The sequence below is a fragment of the Panthera leo genome, chromosome B2, assembly GCF_018350215.1.
Source record: "Panthera leo isolate Ple1 chromosome B2, P.leo_Ple1_pat1.1, whole genome shotgun sequence".
NCBI lineage: Eukaryota > Metazoa > Chordata > Mammalia > Carnivora > Felidae > Panthera > Panthera leo.
Window position 1 is genome coordinate 23,147,834 of NC_056683.1, and position 23,637 is coordinate 23,171,470.

The following is a 23,637-nucleotide window of genomic DNA, read 5'->3' on the forward strand; positions in this document are numbered from 1 at the left end:
AGTAAAAAAATTTTAAAACACCAGAAAGATGTACCTGAGGGGCACCTGGGTGGCTCTGCCTTCAGCTCAGGTCGTGATCTCATGGTTCATAGGATCGAGCGGCACATCAGGCTCTGCGTGATAGCATGGCGCCTGCTTGGGATTCTCTCTCTTCCCCTCCCCCACTTGTGCATGTTTTCTCTCTCTCTCGCAAAATAAATAAACATTAAAAAAAAGAAAGAAAGAAAAATGTACTTGGAAAGTACAGTCATTCTAAAACCTCATGGGTCAATTCCACTTGTTTTAAAAGCAAACCACTGTGCAATTCTAAGTGCAACTTTATTTAATGTTTTAAGTCTTTCAAAAAAAATCAAACACCTGCATGTGACAGATACCAATTAATCTAAAGAAAACACTGTGAACCAGCTCCTGTACACATGCAAAAAGCTCTGAGTAACATTAAACCAAATCCACCACCTGTGCATTTATCCTGCTTTGCAGCCACCATCTGATCAATGAATAACAAAAAGGGAAAGTTAATTACAGAGTAGCTTCCGTATGTATTAGGCTTACACATCACAAGAGGATAAATGATTTCTCATTCCTCCACAGTATTCTAAAGGTGACTCAGGAGTATACTGAGCCTGCATTTGAGAAGTACAGATTTTATCTGAAAATACTACTACAACAACATGTATTTGTTCCTGTGCTGCCTGTTACAGAGACAGGAATAGATAGATCCAAGAGATCCTTCAAGGTTCTTCCCAATGCCATGAAGAGTTTCTGGACAGATGGACACAGTCATCTCCTGATGAGGAAGGAATAATTCCTGTTCCACCAGCCAGTCAATCCCACTACATTAGGCCTTCATGACCTCCCTGCTTTAAATCTCCTAAAATCTCCTGGGGTTTTTTTTGGATTTTGTTGTTTCTGTGTGTGTGTGCATGGTTTTTTGTTGTTTTTTTTTTTTTTTTTTGGAGGGGGAGTGGGTGTCTTCATTTTTAATATTTGTGCATATAGGGCTGTGTTTCTCTAGAGGAAACAAAAATCAGTTTGACCTAGAGAATAGCTTGAAATATGGAACACTTTAAAAGAAATAAAACTAATTTGCAAATATTTACTGTGCCCTTGGAAGAAGAGCTAGGAAACAGAATAAGAAAGTGTCTACCCTCAAACATTTCAGAAGGCCAGTCTTGCAAAATTCCAAAATCATTGATGGGCAATGACTGTGCCTTCATCAGTCACACATATTAGTGGCAGCACTAGGGGCCAGTGGTTTTCAATCTTGACTGAACATTAGAATTACCTGGAAAGCTACTAAGAAAGATGTGTCAAGGCACCCTCATGAGATTTGTATTTGACTGCTATGGGAGAAGCCATGACATTAGTCGTTTCATAAGCTCCTGTGACTATAATGCACAGCCAGGACCAAGAGCCACTGCTCCAGATAGACGGTTCACAAACCCTACAGCTGCTAAATCCAACAGATATAAGACTGGTTCTCAAATTGTCAAGGGTTGTTTAACTCAGCCTGAGGTTTCACAAAATACCTAGCATTCTACCCATGGAGTTCCTTTTTTTGTTTTAGGTTATAAAAGATGATTTGTGTCATCTGAACTTCAACTTGCAAGTAGTCCTGAGAAGAGTATATGTGCCTTTAGATAACCATTTTAAAATTATCTTGATTTCCCCATGAAATCATTTTTGTTACAAATATTTCTTCACATAAAAATTTTTTTTTAATGTTTATTTATTTTGAGAGAGAGAGAATGTGTGCAAGCAGGGGAGGGGCAGAGAGAGAGGGAGAAAGAATCCCAAGTTGACAGTGTGGAGCCAGAGGTGGGGCTCGATCTCATGAACTGTTAAATCATGACCTGAACTGAAATCAAGAGTTGGAGGCTTAACTGACTAAGCCACCCAGGCACCCCTGAAAATTTCATTTTTAAGTAATTACTGAGAACAGTCAAAATGATATTTAATAAAAATGCTATTTTTCCAAAAAGTAAGAAGCAATGCTGGCCATTTTCAGAAGACTTCTGAAATTATCTTCACATCTTTCACATCTTCTACAGGAAGTTCTGTTAAGACCAGTTCAACGACAGACTGGTATGATATAACTTCAGGCCTTTGTATATGCAAAACTAGATTTTGCTTTATTGATTTGCTGTTAGGTTTTGAAAGAATGAGGCACATATGTCACAAGAAGACTGGTTAAATGGGGGTAGCAAGAAGTCTTGGTGTAATGTTAACTGTCACGTATTTCAAGATTATGGACAGGATCAATTCTAAAAACTGCTTAAGGGAGGAAAAATTCAAGCACAGAATTTATTTCCTCTTAAAACTAGGTTCTTCCTCTTGCAAAAGGGGCTTCCATAAGGAAACTTTGAATACACCTTTGAATACAGTCATGTGACCTGGTCCTGGAGCACGGGGATAGGAGGGTATATATGCATCATCCTACTAAACTCAGGGCTTCCCCACAGCAATGCCAGTAAGAAATGGCAATAGCACACCTGCGTGGATGCAATGAACATGGATGGGTACCATCTGCTCTTTCAGACAGCTGTCTGACTTGGGCCTGATGACCATGGTCCTCCACCCTGGTGGCACATTAGAAGCCCCTGACACTTTTTAAATACATTATTACTGGGCCCCATGCCCAGCATTTATAATTGACTTGATGTGAGTGGAACTAGAATACTGGTAGTTTTTAAAGGTTCTCAGATGTGAAACAGAAGGCCAGGGAACCAGTGGGTTAATGAAACCAAAAGGTTATCCATCTGTCAGCTAATGTGATCTGGAACAACTAAGGGGAACAAGTTCAGATAAAGACAGATCTGACCTCTGAGCTTGTTTAGACTACTCAATCCCGGCCTCTCTCCTAGACAGAAGGATGAGGGGGAGGTGGCTCGTGTGAGAGGAAAGAGCTTGAGCTTACAGATAGGCAGGCAAGGGCTCAAATTCCCATTCCACCATTCACTAGCTGTATAGCCCCTGTCCACTGAGAAGATTCTTTCAGCCTGTTTTCCCAGATGTAAACTGGCACCCATTGCATCTCATCAGGGTTCTACCTAGACTAACATGAATTTGATGTAAAATAAGTGGTACAGCAGGTATTCAAAAATGAGAGCTGTGTCAACCTCTGAGCAATCCAAATGAGCCTTTGGCAATAAAGAGAGGCATCCCGTAGCTCATCTCTTCACACATAAGACACATTCAATACCTCATTTCTCAAAGTTTCACAGCCATAGTACAATATTTTGTACTCCATATTTTCTTGAAGCCAGTAACAAAGATCTCTCATGGCGAACTTGTGGAGAAGATCATAGCTTACTTGTCAAACAAAACTGCCAGTGATGCTGAATCATAACATAGACATAACTGATGGATCTGAAACAGGAAAGAGCAGTTCAACTACCTCAGCATGGCTCCCAGGGAAGAACGGGATACTTAGCTGAGGGGCAAAGAAGGAACCCAAACCCTAGAACAAACATACCCCTATGGCTCCAGAGTCCTATGGCCTTGAGTTCAAATTTCAGCTTCAACATTGCAGTAAATCACACACTCTGTTAGCTTTAATTTATTCATCAATTAGATGGGAAGAGTGCCATCGGAGCCAGAATTCTCATAAAAACTAAAGTGCAAATGAGGTAAAGGGCAGAGCACAAAGTGGATGTTCAGTAAATCAGGTTTTATTTCCCTTGCCCTATCTATATTTTGATCTCTGGTCATGAAATTTCTGATAAATTATGCCTCTGAAATATTGCCTCCTCATGAATCAAACAACTCTCAAACCTAAAGTGCAAAAATTCACAAACCATTCAAAAATCACTAGAAAGGTATCTTTTGGACAGTGGGTTCCCTTTGGGGAATGGGGAAACTAGACAGAGACGAAGAGACACAGAATATTTCTGAATACTCACTTCATATCCTATGCAACATTCCCAATGTCTAAACCTCAAAACTAATGGAAATATATTGAGGAAAAAGAGTAACTAAGCATGATAACAGCATAGGCTTATTTCTTATTCTTTAAAATCTTGGGGTCATCATCATCTGACCAGGTCTCAAAGGGGACTCAATGATTGATTACTAAGCACAAACAAATTGTGTTAAATTAGAATATTAATACAGGAAATCTGTATCAAACATTTTACATCTAAATGATAGGAAAGCTGAGATGTATAATCAATTTACAAATAACTGTAACTGACTGACAGGAAAAAAAAAAAACTCAGCCAACTTTCCACTTGATTTATATACCTATTAAATCCAGGAACTTCTAGACAGTTTTGTATAATTACTATCATGACTAAAACAAGAAGTATGAGAAAAGGAAGTGTGTAAGAAAATAACATATAAACATCAATTTAGAGGGGCGCCTAGGTGACTCAGTTGGTTGAGCTTCCAGCTCTTCATTTCAGCTCAGGTCATGATCCCAGGGTCATGGGATCGAGCTCCACATCAGGCTCTGTGCTGAGCATGGAGCCTGATTAAGATTCTCTCTTTCTCTTCCTCTGCCCCTCTCCACCACTCTCGCTCTCACTCTTTACAATAACAAAAAACAAAAAAATGTTTTTAATAAATTTAAAGATAATTACAATTAACAGCAAAATAATCTCAGTTTTCCATTTGGTTTATATACATGTTAAATCTAGCAACTAATAGACCAATTTGTGCAATTATTATCATGTCCAAAATAAAAAGCATATGAAATAGAGGTATGTAAGAAAATGACATACAATCATCAATGACTTTTTTTCATTAGAGACAACAGATCTACAAAGATCCTTCTAAGGCTCCCATCTGAAACATAACAACCAAGATCACTGATACACTGATTTGACTACAAGTCTTGCTGTATATTTAGCATTATAACTAAGAAATTGGTCACACCCCTCAAGGAACTCACAGACTGCCAGAAAACCAGAGTGAGAGATATACAGGTTCCCAACTAAAATTCCAGACTATGTGCTTATGGAGGGCAATGGAAGAAGTGACTAACTCTACATGGAAGAAGAGCAGAAAAGATTTCACAAAGAGTTAATTTCCAGGGGTTGACGGCTAACACCATCAGAGACTGCACATCTCTTCTCAATTCTGCATTTGGCGGCTTTTTGACAATGGCCTGAAATTGGGTGTAAATACACTGACTACAGCCAAACACAATCAGGCACTGCTCCCATAAACATTTTGTTTTTAGTTTATTTATGTGTTTTGAGAGAGAGAGCATGTGTGTGCATGCATGAGCAGGGGAAGGGCAGAGAGAGAGGGAAAGAGAGAATCTCCAGCAGGCTCTGCACTGCCTATGCAGAGCCGACGCAGGGTTCATTCTCACAAACTATGAGATCGCGACCTGAGTCAAAATCAAGAGTCAGATACTTAACCAACTGAGTCACCCAGGCGCCTCCATAAATACTGTTTATTAAACATCGACCAGCACACCAGTGATCTTGATGGCAAATTTTATTTAATGTTTTTACTTATTTTCATACGTGGAATTTAAGAAACAAAAGAGATGAACATAGGGGAAGGGAAGGAAAAATAAGATAAAAACAGAGAGGGACACAAACCATAAAAGACTCTTAAATACAGAGAACAAATTGAGGGTTGCTTGAGGGGAAGTGAGGGAGGGGGTATAGGCTAAATGGGTGATGGGCATTAAGAAGGTGGCTTGTTGGGATGAGCACTGGGTGTTATATGTAAGTGATGAAGCATTGAGTTCTACCCCTGAAACAGTTATCACACTGTAGGTTAACTAACTTGAATTTAAATAAACTTTTAGAAAATAAAAATAAAAAGCCATATATACACAGCACCGTCTTTTCCCATCACAGTGTCCTTTGCAGAAGGAATGGATAAGGGAAGAAGTAAGTTTTCATCCAGAGGCAGGGGAAGATTAGCTCACTGAACACAATGTTAAAGAAGTATTAGTTGGAAAAAATGTGTTTGACTTACATCCCATAGGTCATGCTAGTACAAGATATTGTTACATATGAAGTATCCCTAAACCACAGGCAGTAAGTCAAATCCACTAACGAAAGCACATCAACAAAGCAGAGTAGGGAAATTCATACTAGTCTGAAGCAGACCAATTAGATGATATTAAAAAGCAGTCAACAAAAATCTAGACTAGGTAAGGAGAAAAGTAGGTATATGAGATAGATCTGGAACAGTAAAAAAGTGCAAAGCCCAGTAGATTCGAAGACCAATTAGGGAGAAAGAACTGTGCTTCCATGGTAGCAAAGGGCAGCTGAAAGGTGGGAACAGCAGAGTTAGAGAAATGCTTAAAATGGAGAATATGGAGGCAGTTCAGTCAATAAAATGTGTTTAACTACGAATCCCAGCTGGCCACTTACTATTTATGTTTCCTTGTTCTACGCGATTGTGATGAGTATTAGATAAGGTAACCCATAAAACAGCCAGCCCAACAATAAGCACTCAAAGAGTAATTAGTCCCTTCCGTCCCCATGGGAGCTGATGAGCTGTGAACCAGGAACCAGCAGTGTGAGGGTGGAAACTCGAGCTATCAGAATAGAGCCATCCACAGTTTAAAATTCATATTATTTAACTTCAAATACAAGAATCCTACAACAAGGAAAAAAAAAAAAAACTTTGAGGGGAAAGAAGAAAACCAAGGACATTAATTAGTACACCATGAAACTACAGCACTAGTAGAAAACTCCACTGAATTACTGACCTCAATTGGCAAATATTTATTGAATCCTAAGCGAAGTACAATCTAACTTAGAAGCCAATTAGAGGTAAAATAGGTAGAACTGAGTGATTGCTTGTATTTACAAAGAGGGGTGGAAGCCAAGGATGACCTGAGTTAGGACAGCGAATGTCCACTGAGCGATAAGAGGACATGTTTCTGTCACGTGCAGGGCTTCAGAATGTGCTCTGCAGCCATGGAAGAGATGGAAACATAATGGTTAGCACAGTAGAAACATCCTGGCATTATTACAGCCTAACCAGGGGCTCCCAACCTATTTCAGCCTTAAAATAAATTTTAACTTGGAAAAATCATCCATTCTCCACAAGATCAAACATATATATATGTATATATACATACATATATATACATATGTATATATACATACATATATATACATACATATATACACATACATAACATATATGTGTATATATGTTATGTATGTGTATATATATATATATGTTTCATCTCGTGGAGATTGGATGATTTTGTAAATATGATTTTATATATTGGCTTTATATATTGGATGATTTTATAAATATGATTTTATATATTGGCTGAAATATATATATATAAAGATTGATGTTTAATGAATGAATGGCTATCCAATGATAAAGGATGGTTATAGTTCCTAAGGAAAATCTATACTTCAGAGTACATAATCAAACCAGGCTCTCAACCCAAAAATCAGTAATAATAATAGCTAACCTTCCTACAGTACTTTCTACAAATCCAGCACTATTTTAAGTGCTTTGTATGTATTAATTTCTTTCATTATAACAACAGCCTGGGACAGAAGTACTTTTATTTTTTCATTGAGATATAAGTGACATATATCGTTATATTAATTTCAGGTATACAACATAATGATTCGATATTGCAAACCGATGACCACAGTAAGTATAGTTAGTTAAAATCCACCACCATAATCTCAAATTTTTTTTTCTTTTGATGAGAACTTTCAAGATCTACTCTCTTAGCAACATTTTAATGCCCATTGTATAATTCAAAATTATTTAAAACCATTGATAATCACAGTAGCTTTTTATCACTGCATATTTTTCCAGTCACTATACTATGTGCATATGTTTGAAAAATGAGTGGACAAGCATGTTAGAAATAAAGGGATTCATGGGGCACCTCTAGGTGACTCAGTCAGTTGAATGTCCAACTCTTAATTTCACCATCAAGGTGTAGCTTCAGGGAACAGACATGGGCCCAGACAGTGGAGGCGAACCGCCTACACCAAACCATGCCCTTCTGGCACCTGGTAACTGCGTATCTACTGGAGTGGAATTGACACTGAGAAACCAGACAGCCCTTCCTTCAGACCAGTACTGCCACCAGTTCAAAAGCACCCATAGTTTTGTATTTACAGACGTAATTCTGGGACAATTCTTATTACATGTTTTTTTTTTTCTTCCTTTTTTCCTTATTTCTTCCCTTCTCTAGTCTAGTTATTCTGGTTCTTGGTTTGTTTAAGCAGACATATTTAATCTATTCTCTTTATACCTGTTCTACATCTCCTTCTTTATTTTCCCCTCTCTCTCTATCTGGATTAAGCAGTATAGGTTCCCTGCCTGGTCAATTTTCTTTTCTTTTTCCCCGCCCCTGTCATTTCTCTGTATGGCATAAGGCCTCTTCCACCAACACCTCCCCGCCCCATTGGGTTTTGTTGTTGCTGTTTTTTGTTATTTGTTGTTTTGTGTGTGTGTGTGCGTGTGTGTGTGTGTGTTCTTTTGTTTTTTGTGTTCTTTGTTCGGGGGGGTTTTTGGGGGTACAGGGGTTGTTTTTTTTTTTTTAGGGCTACTTCAGTGAACAACTCAAAGCACACCTGGTGAAGGGTCCAAAACATCACTACAAGTAGGGAGATAAAGCAACCAAAGTCACAATAACAGAGAGCAAGTAACACTCCAAAAAACACCTCCTGAAAGGTCAGGCCCTGATCAGTGTATGACCCCTCTTTAATATAGTAGTGCTCGCAAGTGCAGGGCACATGACAAGCTTTTAAAACACATATGGGACAGAAAACTAGCCAAAATGAAGAAATTGAAGAATTCTTCTCAAAAGAAATTCTAGGAAGAAATGACAGCTAAAGAATTGATCAAAATAGATATAAACAATATAACTGAACAAGAATTTAGAATAATAGTCATAAGATTAATAGCTGGGTTTGAAAAAAAGCATACAAGACAGAAGAATCTATTGCTGAAAAGATCAAGAACCTAAAAAATAGTCCTGAAGAATTAAAAAATGTTGTAAATGAGGTGTACAATAAACTAGAGGCTGTGACAGAGAAGATTAAAGAGGCAGAGGGGAGAATAAGTGAAATAGAAGATAAAATTGTGGAAAAAGATAAAACTGAGAAAAAGAGAGATAAATTCTAGACCACGAGGAGAGAATCAGAGAACTAAGTGATTCAATGAAACATAATAATATCTGTATCATAGGAGTTCCAGAAGAAGAAAAGAGAGAGAAAGGGGCTGAAAGTGTACTTGAACAAATCATAGCTGAGAACTTCCCTAACGTGGGGAAGGAAGCAGACATTGAAATCCAGGAGGCACAGAGAACTCCCTTCAGACGTAACAGGAATCGAACTTCTGCACAACAAATCATACTGAAACTAGCAAAATACAAAGATAAAGAGAGAATTCGGAAAGCAGCTAGGGATAAACGGGCCTTAACCTACAAGGGTAGATACATAAGGGTAGTAAGAGACCTATTTACTGAAACTTGGCAGGCTAGAAATGAGTGGCAGGAAAATTTCGATGTGCTGAATAGGAAAAACATGCAGCCAAAAATTCTTTATCTAGCAAGCTTGTCATTCAGAATAGAAGGAAAGATAAAGGTTTTCCCAAACAAAAACTGAAGGAGTTCATCACCACTAAACCAGCCCTACAAGAAATCCTATCGGGGACTCTGCGAGTGGGATGTTGCAAAGACCACAAAGGACCAGAGACATCACTACAAGCATGAAAACTACAGATAACACAATGACACTAAATCCATATCTTTCAATAATAACACTGAATGTAAATGGACTAAATGATCCAGTCAAAAGACACAGGGTATCAGAATGGATGATCCATCTATTTGCTGTCTACAAGAGACCCATTTTAGACCAGAGGACACCTTCAGATTGAAAGTGAGGGGATGAAGAACCATCTATCATGCTACTGTAAGTCAAAAGAAAGCTGGAGTAGCCATACTTATATCAGACAAACTACATTTTAAACTAAAGCCTGTAACAAGAGAAGGGAATTATATCATAATTACAGCGTCTATCCATCAAGAAGAGCTAATAATTATAAATGTTTATGTGCCGAATATGGGAGCCCCAAGTACATAAAACAGTGAATCACAAACATAAGCAATCTTATTGATAAAAATATGCTAATTGCAGGAGACTTGATTATTCCACCTACAACAATGGACAGATCATCTAGGCAGAAAATCAATAAACAATGGCCCTGAATGATACACTGGACCAGATGGCCTTGACAGATAAATTCAGATCTTTCCATCCAAAAGTAGCAGAGTACACATTCTTCTCGAGTGCACATGGAACATTCTCCAAGATAGATCACACACTGGGTCACAAAACAGCCCTCAATAAATGTAAAAGAATTAAGATCATACCATGCACATTTTCAGATCACAACGCTATGAAACTTGAAATCAACCACAGGAAAAGTTTGGAAAAACCTCAAAATGCATGGAGTTAAAGAACATCCAACTAAATAATGAATGGGTAAACCAGGCAATTAAAGAAGAAATTAAAAAATATTTAAAGAAACAACAACAACAAAAAATGAAAACACGACAGTCCAAACAAACACTTTCGGATGCAGAAAGGGCAGTCCTAAGAAGAAATCCAGGCCTATCTCAAGAAACAAGAAAAATACAAAATACAAAACCTAACAGAACATCTAAAGGAACTAGAAGCAGAAGAGCAAAGAAACTTCAAGGCCAGCACAAGAAGAAAAATAATAAAGATTAGAGCAGAAACAAACATATAGAATCCAAAAAAAACCAGTAGAACAGATCAATGAAACTAAGAGTTGTTTTTTGAAAAAATAAACAAAACTGATAAATCCCTACCCAAGACTTCTCAAAAAGAAAAAAAGAGGACCCAAACAGATAAAATCATGAATTAAATTGGACTTATCACGACCAACCCCTCAGAAATAAATTATTGGAGAATACTATGAAAAATTATATTACAACAAACTGGACAACCTGGAAGAAACAAATTCCTAGACACCCACACACTACCAAAATGCAAAGAGAAAGAAATAGAAAATTTGAACAGACCCATAATTAGTGAAGAAACTGAATCAGTTATCAAAAATCTCTCAACAAATAAGAGTCCTGGGCCAGACTGATTCCCAGGGGAATTCTACCAAACATTTAGAGCAGAGTTAATACCTATCCTTCTCAAGCTGTTCCAAAATATAGAAATGGAAGGAAAGTTTCTGGACTCATTCTATGAAGCCAGCATAACCTTAATTCCCAAACCAGATAGAGACCCCACAGAAAAGAATTACAGGCCAATATCCCTGATGAACACGAATGCAAAAAATTCTCAACAAGATACTAGCAAATCAAATTCAACAGCATATAAAAAGAATTATTCACCAAGATCAAGTGGGATTCATTCCTGGGCTGCAGGGCTGGTTCGATACTCACAAATCAAGCAATGTGATACGCCACATTAATAAAAGAAAGGATAAGAACCATTTGATCCTGTCAATAAATGCAGAAAAAACATTTGACAAAATACAGAATCCTTTCTTAATAAAAACGCTCAAGAACATCGGGATAGAAGGAACATACCTAAACATCATAAAAGCCATATATGAAAAGCCCACAGCTATTATCATCCTCAATGGGGAAAAACTGAGAACTTTCCCCCTGAGACCAAGAATACAACAGGGATGTCCACTCTCACCACTGTTGCTCAACATAGTGTTGGAAGTCCTAGCATCAGCAATCAGACAACAAAATGAAATAAAAGGCATCAAAATTGTCAAAGAAGTCAAACTTACACTTTTCACAGACAATATGATACTCTACATAGAAAACCTGACAGACTCCACCAAAAGACTGCTAGAACTGATACAAGAATCTAGCAAAGTCACAGGATACATAATCAATGTACAGAAATCAGTTGCATTTCTATACACCAATAATGAAGCAACAGAAAGTGAAATCAAGAAATCTATCCCATTTACAACTGCACCAAGAACCATAAAATACCTAAGAATAAACCTAACCAAAGATGTAAAATGTCTGTATGCTGAAAACTATAGGAAACTTATGAAGGAAATTGAGGAAGACACAAAGAAATGGAAAAACATTCCATGCTTATGGATGTGAATAACAAATATTGTTAAAATGTTAATACTACCCAAAGCAATCTACACATTCAATGCAATCCCAATCAAAAGTGCACGGGCATTCTTCTCAAAGCTAAAACAAACAATCCTAAAATTTGTATGGAATCACAAAAGACCCTGAATAGCCAGTTATATTGAAAAAGAAAACCAAAGCAGGAGGCATCACAATCCCAGACTTTAGCCTCTACTACAAAGCTGTAATCATCAAGACAGTATAGTATTGGCACTAAAAAGACACACAGACCAATGGAATAGAAAACCCAGAATTGGACCCACAAATGTATAGGCAACTAATCTTTGACAAAGCAGGAAAGAATATCCATTGGAAAAAAGACAGTCTCTTTAGCAAATGGTGCTGGGAGAACTAGACAGCAACATGCAGAAGAATGAAACGAGACCACTTTCTTACACCATACACAAAAATAAACTCAAAATGGATAAAAGACCTAAATGTGAGACAGGAAACTATCAAAACCCTAGAGGAGAAAACAGGCAACAACCTCTTTGACCTCAGCCACAGCAATTTCTTGCTCAACACATCTCCAAAGGTAAGGGAAACAAAAGCAAAAACGAACTACTAGGACCTCATCAAGATAAATTCTGCACTGCAAAGGAAACAATCAACAAAACTAAAAGGCACCTGAAGGAATGAGAAAAGATATTTGCAAATGACATATCAGATAAAGGGTTAGTATCCAAAATCTACAAAGAACTTACCAAACCCAATACCCGAAAAACAAATAATCCAGTGAAGAAATGGGCAGAAGACATGAATACACACTTTTCCAAAGAAGTCATCCAGATGGCCAACAGACACATGAAAAGATGCTCAATGTCACTCATCATCAGGGAAATACAAATCAAAACCACACTGAGACACAATCTCACACCAGTCAGAGTGGCTAAAATGAACAACTCAGTAAACACCAATGTGGAGAAATAGGAACCCTCTTGCATTGTTGGTGGGAATGCAAACTGGTACAGCCACTCCGGGAAACAGTGTGGAGGTTCCTCAAAAAAATTAAAAATAGAACTACCCTACGACCCAGCAATAGCACTACTAGAAATTTATCCAAAGGATACAGGAGTTCTGATTCATAGAGGCACATATATCCCAATGTTTATAGCAGCACTTTCAACAATAGCCAAATTATGCAAAGAGCTAAATGTCCATCAAGCGATGAATGGATAAAGAAGATGTGGTTTATATATACAATGGAATACTACTTGGCAATGAGAAAGAATGAAATCATGCTATTTGCAGCAATGTGGATGGAACTGGAAGGTATTATGCTAAGTGAAATAAGTCAGTCAGAGATAGACAGATATCGTATGTTTTCACTCATCTGTGGATCTTGAGAAACTTAACAAAAGACCATGGGGGGAGGGAAGGGGAAAAAATAGTTACAAATAGAGAGGGAGGGAGGCAAACCGTAAGAGACTCTTAAATACAAGGGCGCCTGGGTGGCTCAGTCTGTTAGGCATCCGACTTCGGCTCAGGTCATGATCTCACAGTTTGTGGGTTCAAGCCCCGTGTTGGGCTCTCCAGCTGAGAGCCTGGAGCCTGCTTCAGATTCTGTGTCTCCCTCTCTCTCTGTTCCTCTCCCACTCATGCTGTCTCTGTCTCTCAAAAATAAAATAAAACATTAAAAAAAATTTTTTTAAAGAGACTCTTAAATACAGAGAACTGAGGGTTGATGGGAGGTGGGGGAGAGGGGAAAGTGGGTATGAGCACTGAGGAGGGTAACTGGGTGTTATATGTAAGCCATGAGTCACAGGAATCTATTCTCAAAACCAAGAACACACTATATACACTGTATGTTAGCCAATTTGACAATAAATTACATTAAAAAAAAAAAGATTGTGAAATAGAAAATCTGTATATTGGTCTCTGCCCCCAGTTCCTGGCTCCTAGAACCCTTATAATTTTCTAACCAATAAGAATCCTAGAAGCATCTCTTGTTCTAATATTTGGTCTTTGACCCCATCAACACAGGGATCACAAAACCCTTGAAAATTCCTAAGTGATAAGAGCACTAAGAGCATTGTTATTTCTAAAGAAGTGACCTTGGGTGGGCTCCTGTAAGGCTCCTGAAGGGACTGGTCACCAGAAAGACCAAGCCAGGATTAGATGCTCGGGATTATCAGCCCCATCCCCCCCATCCCACTTCTCTAGTGAACAGAGGGGTTGAAAATGCTAATTGATCATGGCTACATGAGGAAGCTTCCATAAAATCCCAATAGTATGGGGTTTGCAAAGATTCCAGGTGGGTGAACACATCCACACAGGCGGGGCAGTTCACCCCAACTCCACAGGGACAGAAGCTCCTGCACTCAGGGCCCTCCCAGACCTCACCCAATGTATCTCTTCATCTGGCTGTTCATCTGTGCTCTTCATCACAGCCTTTAATAAACTGGTGAGTGTAAATGTTTCCTTGAGGTTTGTGAGCCTCTCTAGTAAATTACTCAAACCTGAGCAGAGAGTCACAGGAACCTCCAATTTGCAGCCAAATCCGACAGATGGCATGGGCAACCTGGGGATCCACTACTTGCAATTGGCATCTGAAATAGGAGGGTAGGGAGGGCAGTCTTAGGGGAATGAGCTTTGCCCTGTGGAATCTGATGCTATCTTCAGGCAGTGTCAGGATTGAGTTGAACTGTCGGATACCCAGCTGGTGTCGCAGAGAACTGCTTTGGTGTCGGTAAAAAAAAATTCCCACACATCAGGTGACCAGAAATGAAGTGTTCTGTTTGAACAGCTAAGGAGACACACAGGAAAGAAACACACAGTAGGGAAGAACTGCAGGATTTTTCTTTACAAAGATATACCGTCCTTCCAAGATATCAGTAATATATCACAGAACTCCGTTTCTGTATGAGACATTGACCTAGTATTTCGTCAGTGACTAGCCAAACACAGGCTGCTGTGTGTTCTTTTTTCCTAAACAGAGTCAATCCTAAGTGCTGCAAATCCTAAGTGTTTTCTGTACACAACCACTGATCTGAACAAACAGATGGTGGTTACTACTCCCCACTCAAAAAAGTCAATCAGGGCTTCAAATCTGTCTTTATAAGAATTTTTTAAAAATTTTTTATGATTATTTTTGAGAGAGAGGAACAAAGCACAAGTCAGGGAGGGGCAGAGAGAGAGAGGACACAGAATCCAAAGTAGGTTCCAGGTTCCGAGCTGTCAGCACAGAGCCTGACACAGGGTTCAAACCCACAGACTGCAAGATCATGACCTAAACCAAAGTCAGACACTTAACTTGCTGGGCCACCCAGGTGCTCCTGTCTTTATAAGAATTACTGAAACGAGATGTTTGCAAACTGCCTGGCAAAGCTTTTGGAAAAGAATATAAACTTTAAATAAATAAGAGCTAGCATTATCATCACATAGAGCTAGTTGATGAACAATTCATTCTGAAATATACAAACAATAAGAAAATATAATTGCTCTAATTCACCCCTCATAACTAGTATGAAAAAGAATGCAGGTGATCTATAGCAGAGTATTACTATTAAAAAAAAAAAAAAAAAGGCAAGGGAGCCTGGGTAGCTCAGTCGATTCAACGTCCAAGTCTTGATTTCAGCTCAGGTCATAATCCCAGGTCATGGGATTGAGCTCCACTTTGGGCTTGGTGCTGAGCATGGACCCTGCTTGGGATTCTCTCTCTCTCTCTCTCTCTCTCTCCCTCTCTCTCCCTCTCCCTCTCCCTCTCCCTCTCCCTCCCTCCTCCACCTCTGTCCCTCTCCTCAACTCCATGTGCTCTCTCTCTTAAACAAACAAACATTACCATAAACCACATTGTAAAAGAATTCCCATGTTGGTAAGAGTTTGTAGTAGGAAAAGATGGTTTCTTTCCTTCAGAAGGCAAAGAATTTGTTTAAAAAAAAAATGCTCTGGAAGTAACATTTGATCTACTTTATACAAAATCAATTGTCAGTTTTATTGTTGTTGTCCAAAAGTAAGGGAACCTTTAGCCTCCAATCAATGAAGCTAGACTATCTAGCTGCTTTCTAACTTTCTTAGAGAACAGATTTTCTTAGGTAACACTCTCCAGAAAGGAGAGTCTCAGAAATCCCCCAAGAAGTAATGTCTGTTGCACACATGAACAGACAACCTAAAAAGGGCATTCGATTGAGGTCTTTTCTAAGACACATTAATAGGAAAAAAAATTTTTTTTCTCTTACAAGGTTAAATAAAAAGCTAGTATAAAAAAATCAATATTTGAGATTTTCTGAATATTTGTTAGGAGCTAACCAGTTAGCTTTATAAATAAGTGGAATCCAACTAAATTAAAGTTCAGATATGGTTGAAATTTACCCATGTTATCCAAGAAAAATTAATACACTTCAAACTCCTGAAGCTTCCACTGAAGACTGTGAAGCACTGTAGCATCATGGCTAGACAGATCAGGTCCTCGGCCTGTAAGGGTTAAATTGTAGTGTAGGGCTAATGCTTAGCTTGAAAAATAACAGCTTTGTGTTGACACTGAAGGTTAAGAGATAACAGCCTTGCTTTGCTCTGGTAAACTACGCCTCATACCCTTGTAAATTAGGCTTCACCAATTAAGGAAACAAAAGTTCAAAGAAAAGAGCATCAGAGGCAGGGTCAAGGAGATCCACTGGTTGCAACTTAGAGGCAGAAAGTCTAAAGTAAACACCTCATTAGGCAACTGTTAACTCATCTGGAACCTGTTTCTTTGTTCTGTTCCCAGGTGATGATAAAACGATGTGATCGGTTATAAAAACTCTGTCCCCCGGCTGTTCGGGCCGCACTCTTATCAAGAGTGTTGGTCCCGATCGGTCGGCCTTGCCTCTCATTGTAATAAACTTTGTTGTGACTGTCACTGGTGCCCGTAGCATTCTGTTTCAGGAGTCGTGTGGATGCAACAGGCCAATGCCTACCCTCACTGCTTCCTAGCTGTGGAACATTCCGACTCAATAACCCAACCTCTCAGCTTCCCTGTTCTTAAATGAAGTTAACAGCTTTCTTTCCCATCAGGTCTCCAATCAACTGAGATCATACAAGTACGGAGCAGGTGTCCACCATCCAGGAAAGCTGCTGTGCCAGGCTTCCCAGCTGCATCTCCTGCACTCCCCCTCAAGTACCCTCCAACTCCCCCGTCACAAGTCTGTAGGCCTTGATCATCTTTCCCCAGACGTCACTCACTCTCTCTCTTCTACCCTTTCCAAGAGTTAAGCTTTATCCTGCAGTAACCATCGCACCCACACACCAAACCCTGGGATTCCTTTCAAGACCCAGCTCAAACATAAATTCTCTCAAGCCCAACATGAACACTACCTCCTACAAAAGCCCCCTAATTCCCACAGATTAACGCTTCTCTACCAGGCTGCATCCAATCACCTGGGGAATAAAAAACAAAAAAAATTAAATTAAAAACAAAATCCTCCTGGAGCCTGGGCCATGCTGACTTTGTCAGTCTGAGGTGTGGCCCAGGCACTACCCATGGAAGTGACCTCTCATGCTGAGATTCCATGCTTCTCCTGAAGCACTTTATACTTTGTTTTAATTACATACAAATTGTACTTAAACTATAAACTCTTGGAAACCTAGATCACTATTTGATTGATAGCCCTCAAATATCCACAGGAACTGTGGCTTGAACTAACAGGCTGGTCAACTATATGTTAAACACAGAGGTAAACAGAATTTCAGTACTCCTAAAATATAGGATTCAAAAGTATGGTTTAAAACAAAAACCTAACAACACCTAAAAAACTAACCTATATTTCAACAGATGTTAAAGTCTACTTATGTGAACTAGCCAATGTATAAGAAATAACTTATCCCCAAAACAGAAGAAACATCATTAAAACAAAGCAGGCACAGGACTAATCACGTCTGGTTTCACAGATGGTCCTTCCCATCCATCTCCCAGAGTTCCCTGAATGGGTCATGCTCCCTCATGCTCCAATTCTTTGAATATGCACTACAACGTCTTACCACATTCTTCATCTGGGTTACTAATTGGGGAAACACCTTCTATGATGGAAAGCCTCCCCTTAGGTCAAAATCCTAGTTGAATGGCCCTCTTCTGTACTCTCCAGACACTTGGTAACATAGCACCTGACAAAACAAATTAATACTTTGCTTCTCTAGTTCCCTGTCCAGTTCTGGGAGGACAAAAAGGCTCTGTTCACGGTAACTCCATCATCTTAGATAATGTATGGCACTTAAGAAGCATTCAATCAATATTGAATAAATGAAATCAAAAAGGCCTTCAGTTTGTTCATCTGTAAAAAGGAGTTGATATCCAAGGTCTCTTCCAGCTTCACATTCTATTACAATGAAGGATCAATAAAAAAAAAAAGTGAAAATTACATATAATAAAGACTTAGATCCATGTTTGGAGTGGAATAATTTCTAAATCATAGTATCACAAGTCACTCATTTATATAAGATTTTCTTTGCACATCATTTTAAGCCTGGGGAACCTGGGTGGCTCAGTCTGTTAAGCACCTGCCTTCGGCTCAGGTCATGATCTCACAGTTTGTGAGTTCAAGCCCTGCATCGCGCTCTCTGTTGTCACTGCAGAGCCCACTTTAGATCCTTTGTCCCCCTCTCTCTCTCCCCCTCACCCCCTCATAAATAAATTAATAACTTAGTATTTAAGCTTAAGACAATAAATTGCTGTTACGTTACTATGTTTAGAGAAATTTCTCTTCAAAAAGGATTAAGCGTTCATTAGCAATCCAGCAATCCTAATTTTAATATGAAGTAATACATCCTTAAAACTTTTTTTTTCATGTTTATTTATTTTTGAGAGAGAAAGAGAGACATATCATAAGCAGGAGAGGGCAGAGAGAAACAGAATCCAAACTAGGCTCCAGGCTCAGAGCTGTCCACACAGAGTCCGAAGCAGGGCTCAAACTCACAAACCCTGAGACTGTGACCTGAGCTGAAGTCGGATGCTTAACAGATTGAGCCACCCAGATGTCCCATACATCATTTTACATCGGTAGTTAAAGAACTGTAAATTTTTACATTTTGAGGCTTAAGTGGTAGTAGATGGGTACCACTAGCTAATAGTCATTACCTAAGAGAATACTCAGCCCAGAATAGAATGCATATTAAAGAACATATGAGTAAGTAATCCTCACGTACTGGCCTAATTCCTTTCAACCTCAAACAGAACTACTATTCAAAATAGTCATTTCTGCAATAAAGATGTACAAAAATAGAGATTTAGCTTTGGAATGCAATTTTTTTTATTAGTTGTTCAAGACAACAATATCCAAGATGCTGGTAAATTATTTCAAATACAATAAAAATATTTTTGTGAGGACTTGGCTTGGAATCTACTGGGAAGCTATCACCGACCTAACCTCAACTATTCTTTGTACTAACAGATGACTAGCTACCCAAACTAAACTTTAAATATTTATTTGGAAAGCTTTCTTTGATTACGACAAAGTTAAAGTCCTTGACCTACATTAATTGTATAAATGATTAAATCATCTGATAATTAGACATAAACAACTGTATACAGTAATAATTATTCCAACCTTATTTTATAGATGGAAGCAAAATATAATGCAATCCCAACTATTTTTTAAAGTTCATTCATTTAAGTAATCTCTACACTTTACACTGGCCTTCCTCCAACTCACAACCCCGAGATCAAGAGCCACATGATCCACTGATTGAACCAGCCAGGCAACACTACAATTCCCAATATTTTTAAACAAGCCAAAATAACTTTTCTGGTTTTTTTTTTTTTCTTTTACCTTGATAGCTTTCTCTATTTTTAACTTGCAGGAACGTTGTAGTTTTCCCAGGTGCCCCATTTTATGTCATTAGCACTCATGTACCATATTATGAGAAAATGGCTCTAGATCTTACTCTGTAATAATCAATTACCTTGGTCTTGAATCCTTTCAGTAATGCCAAGGATAAACTCAAAATATTAAAATCCCTTTCAGTAATTCTGAGGCAAGACTTGCCCAATGACCTGATCAACCTGCAAGAGTGACAGAAGCTTGACTACTCTGTAAAAAACCTTATTTTGATAGTCACAGATGTGGGACACCTTTAAAAAAAAATCAAACAGGAAACTGAAAACGATTTTAATAGAAGTATGTTCTCTTCCATGCCTTTTTTTAAAATGCCATTGCATTATAACAAGTAATATTAACAAGAATATCTGGGTGCAAGGACACCAGGCTGCAAGTACACTAAAGTGCATCGAGATCAGAAAAGTGTTTCCATCTCTTACAGTTTCTGAAAATACGAGGTTTTGATATAAAGCAAGTGTCATTTTAAAACCAGATAAACTTAAAGAGATGAAATACAACCACAACTCAGTGGGTGAATTAAGATGGATGTTGAGGGAAACTTGTTTTTTACGTCTAAAGTTACTCCTACCCGTGATGTGAGCAAGAAAACTGTGACTCTTCTAACGTTGTCTATATAGACAGAAACACTCCCAAAATAAGACAGGTGCTTTACAAACACACCTAGTTTTAACTAGAACTAGCTCAGGCTTCTCTACGCCCGGTCCTACGTTCAAGAACCAGAACAACTAAATTTATCCACCAGGGTAACAAAGTGATTCTGAAGTGCTGATGTCTTCAGGGAAAGACCAAGAGAGAAAACTTAGCCATGAAGAACTTCGTGAGAAAACTTGCTCAGCTTCTAGTTTTGGGTCTGAAATTATCCCAAGAGAGTTCTTAAATCCTTTAAGTTTTCCCAATTAACCACTCACGCCACCCCATCTTTCGTACACATTAGATGACAAAAGTCCGCGGGACTCTTAAAAGCAAAACCTCGAAAGCTCAAAGAACACCCGGAAAGGGGGGGAAATTCCACGGCCAATAACTCTCCCCGCCACCACCGACCGCCCCTGTCGCACATCACGCTGCAGCGAGGCAAACACTCACCCACCGCTCGCCCAGGAGACACAAACCTGGGTGTTTCAAAATCTGAAGTGCTGTACGCTGCTTACTCTCCTGGGAGGTCTCTTACCCGCCGCACCCCCTCCCCACCTTAGAGACACCTCCCCAGCATGCTGGGCGCTGCCATTTTGACAAGAAAGGGGGCCTTGCTATCAAGGCCCTTAGCCGGTCGTCCTGAGCAGAGCCTAAGAACCAGGGAGTCCCTCACCTGTGGCCTCAGCGCCCCCCTACAACCCATCCCTATGCTCAGAAAGTTCCCTGTACAGGAGGTCCACAGACAGAGAGCCGTAAAGTAAAGGCAACCTGGAAAGCCCGCTCGGCCTCTCAGGCAGCGCGGAGGGCGGCCCCAGCGCAAGGGGCGGGTCATCTGCGGCCGAAGGCGGGGCGTCGACCCACCGCGCTCCTGGTAACCGTGGCAACGAGGCCTTGGGCCTTGCAGAGATAGCACTGGGAGCTGCAATATGAGACTAAATGTACCCGCCACGACCTAGGCAGTTCTCGAAGGCGCTCCTTGACGGGCAACGCGCACTCAATGCTAGAGCCTCCGCCCTGCGTCCCTCCCCAGGCTCAGACCTTCCCCTGTGGCCGTCCCCCTCCTTCCCCCTCAGCTGCTGCACGCCTCCTCCCAGGCGCGGGCAGAGAACGGCAACGCCTCCCTGTCGGCACCTCCCCCTTAAGCTGCCCGAAGCCCGCCTGCGCCCGCCTCCCCAGCGGCGCGCGACGCCCAGCGCCCCGAGGTGCGGGTCGGTGTTCTCCTAGGTTGAGGTGCGGCCCGCTAGCGAGACCGAGCCCCACTGCATTTTCTTTTATTTCATTTCACTCGAGGTTTTGCACAGACTGAAGTTTTGTGGGTTAGGTTAAACTCGGGACCTCCTCAAAAAGGACCCTTTTTTTTTTTTTTTTTTTTTCTTTCAAAATGGCAGCCTCCAGCCGCGCACAAGTGTTAGATCTGTACCGGGCGATGCTGAGAGAAAGCAAGCATTTCAGCGCCTACAATTACAGGTGACACAGTGGGCGGCGAGGGCCGGGAGGTCCGGGGTGCGGGGAGCTCCTGTCCCGCGCCGGAGGCTTTGGAATGGGGATGCAAAGGCTCCGCCGCCGAAAACCTTGCCCCTGTCGACCAGCGTAGCTCTCTGAAACCTTCAGGGAAGAGCAGGGGGCTTGCCCTTTATTGTATTAAAGAATAGGTTCAAATCTTGTGAAGTTTTCCCCCAAATCGAATACTGTGGTTCTCTGGGAGTGTGGTTACTAGTGTGTTTCTGTGGACGTGGAAACTGCAAGGGTTCAAGCTAGGACCCGTTTGTCGCATGTGTAGAGCTTCGGGATTGGAAGAGTTGATAGTGGAAGTAAGCAGTCAGTAGCACATGTCCGCAAGCTGAAGACTCGCTCTAGCCACTTCTTTAATAATAGCCTGCGTGTCTTAACTAGCTTTCTTGGTTGCAAGAATCAGAATCAAATCACTTCTACTTAGGGCACTGGCTTTGCGTAGGGGGTAGGGCGAGGGCAGGGTTTGTAAAGGAAATTCAAGTAGCGGTAAAGGAACGAAAGTCTCACAATCTTCCAGGAGCTGAAACGTTTCCCTTGGTCTCATAAGATGGGGATACAGCCTTAAAAATCTTAGTAGCAGAAGGATGAGAGTCTAAACTTACATCCCTCAGTGTGTTGCACGACTTTCTCCGTGCCTGCCCCTTCCTCATATATGCTCTTGAGTTCCTTATACTCTTCATATATTTTTTTGGTCTACCTCCCAGCCTCTGCTTCCTTTTTTGCTTCCTTATAACTTCTGACCCATCGGTACTGTTATGGATTCTGTCTCTGCGTCCTTTCAGATTTGGTGTTTCCTACCAACTACCTGATCCTGTCTGAGTATGAGCCATATTTAGGCGAGATCTGACTTTGGGTGATTGGCCAGGCCAAGTGTCCTAGGAGAGAGCCTACCCTTGGAAAGATCTGGTTAGATAGGCGCCACCCTCCCAGTGAGTATATGAGCTGTGAGGCCCTATAAGTAGACCCAGTACAATGTAGGTTATGGAACACTAAACCTCTCAAGCAGTGGCTAATTTTTAGATACCTGCATGGTAAAGGTATTCATCCTATAAATTTGAGAACATCTGGACCATATCAGTGAGACCAAATTTACCCAGTCAAATGGCTGAAAGAAACATTTCGTGAGAGACCGTGGTTTTACTTAATGACTTTGCCTTTGGAAGGTAAGGTTTATAAATATCAGGAATACTGGTAGAATTTTTAACAATTAACCTAGTACTTAGCACCAAGACTTCACCAAGTCTATTGAAGAAACCCACAAAATATGCAAGTGAATAAATGGTAACCAGTTATTTACATTACATTCTGGAAGAAGATATTTTGTCATTTAAGTTTACTGAGCATAAGCAAGAATTAGGAATAGGCACACAGGTCACACACTGAAGAGACAGCAGCAGGGATAGGGTAGATGAGAAAGCACATTGTGGAAAAGTCAAGTACGAGCCCTCAGAGAATATATAACCTTCAACAAGTCGCTCAACCTTAGTATTTCAATTTTCTTGTTTGTAAAATTAGCCTGTTGGACTAGGTAATCTCTAAGGACTCTTACATTTCTAAAAATCCATTCGGAAATGA

The 23,637-nt window shown here is 40.0% G+C and overlaps 2 protein-coding genes across 35 annotated transcripts in view; one reads left to right on the top strand and one right to left on the bottom strand.

Annotated features, from left to right (window-relative positions):
• The window catches only part of FARS2 (phenylalanyl-tRNA synthetase 2, mitochondrial), a 538,971-nt gene extending 517,793 nt beyond the window's left edge, over positions 1-21,178 (bottom strand). For 8 of the 25 annotated variants that reach the window (XR_006202466.1, XM_042937991.1, XM_042938002.1 and 5 more), the window contains exon 1: positions 21,027-21,173. The gene's annotated coding sequence lies outside the window, so the exon portion shown is untranslated. Of the gene's footprint in view, positions 1-21,000 lie in introns of all 25 variants that reach the window. The other 17 variants (XR_006202467.1, XR_006202469.1, XR_006202468.1 and 14 more) reach the window with 12 other exon arrangements.
• A 271-nt stretch (positions 21,179-21,449) lies between these two features.
• The window catches only part of LYRM4 (LYR motif containing 4), a 169,066-nt gene continuing 166,878 nt past the window's right edge, over positions 21,450-23,637 (top strand). For 5 of the 10 annotated variants that reach the window (XR_006202474.1, XR_006202473.1, XR_006202475.1 and 2 more), the window contains exons 1-2: positions 21,451-21,752; positions 21,939-22,017. Coding sequence is in view for 2 of the 10 variants with exons in the window: in XM_042938018.1 (XP_042793952.1) it covers positions 21,548-21,752; positions 21,939-22,017 (284 nt within the window). In the remaining 8 variants the exon portion in view is untranslated. Of the gene's footprint in view, positions 22,018-23,637 lie in introns of all 10 variants that reach the window. The other 5 variants (XR_006202470.1, XR_006202471.1, XR_006202472.1 and 2 more) reach the window with 3 other exon arrangements.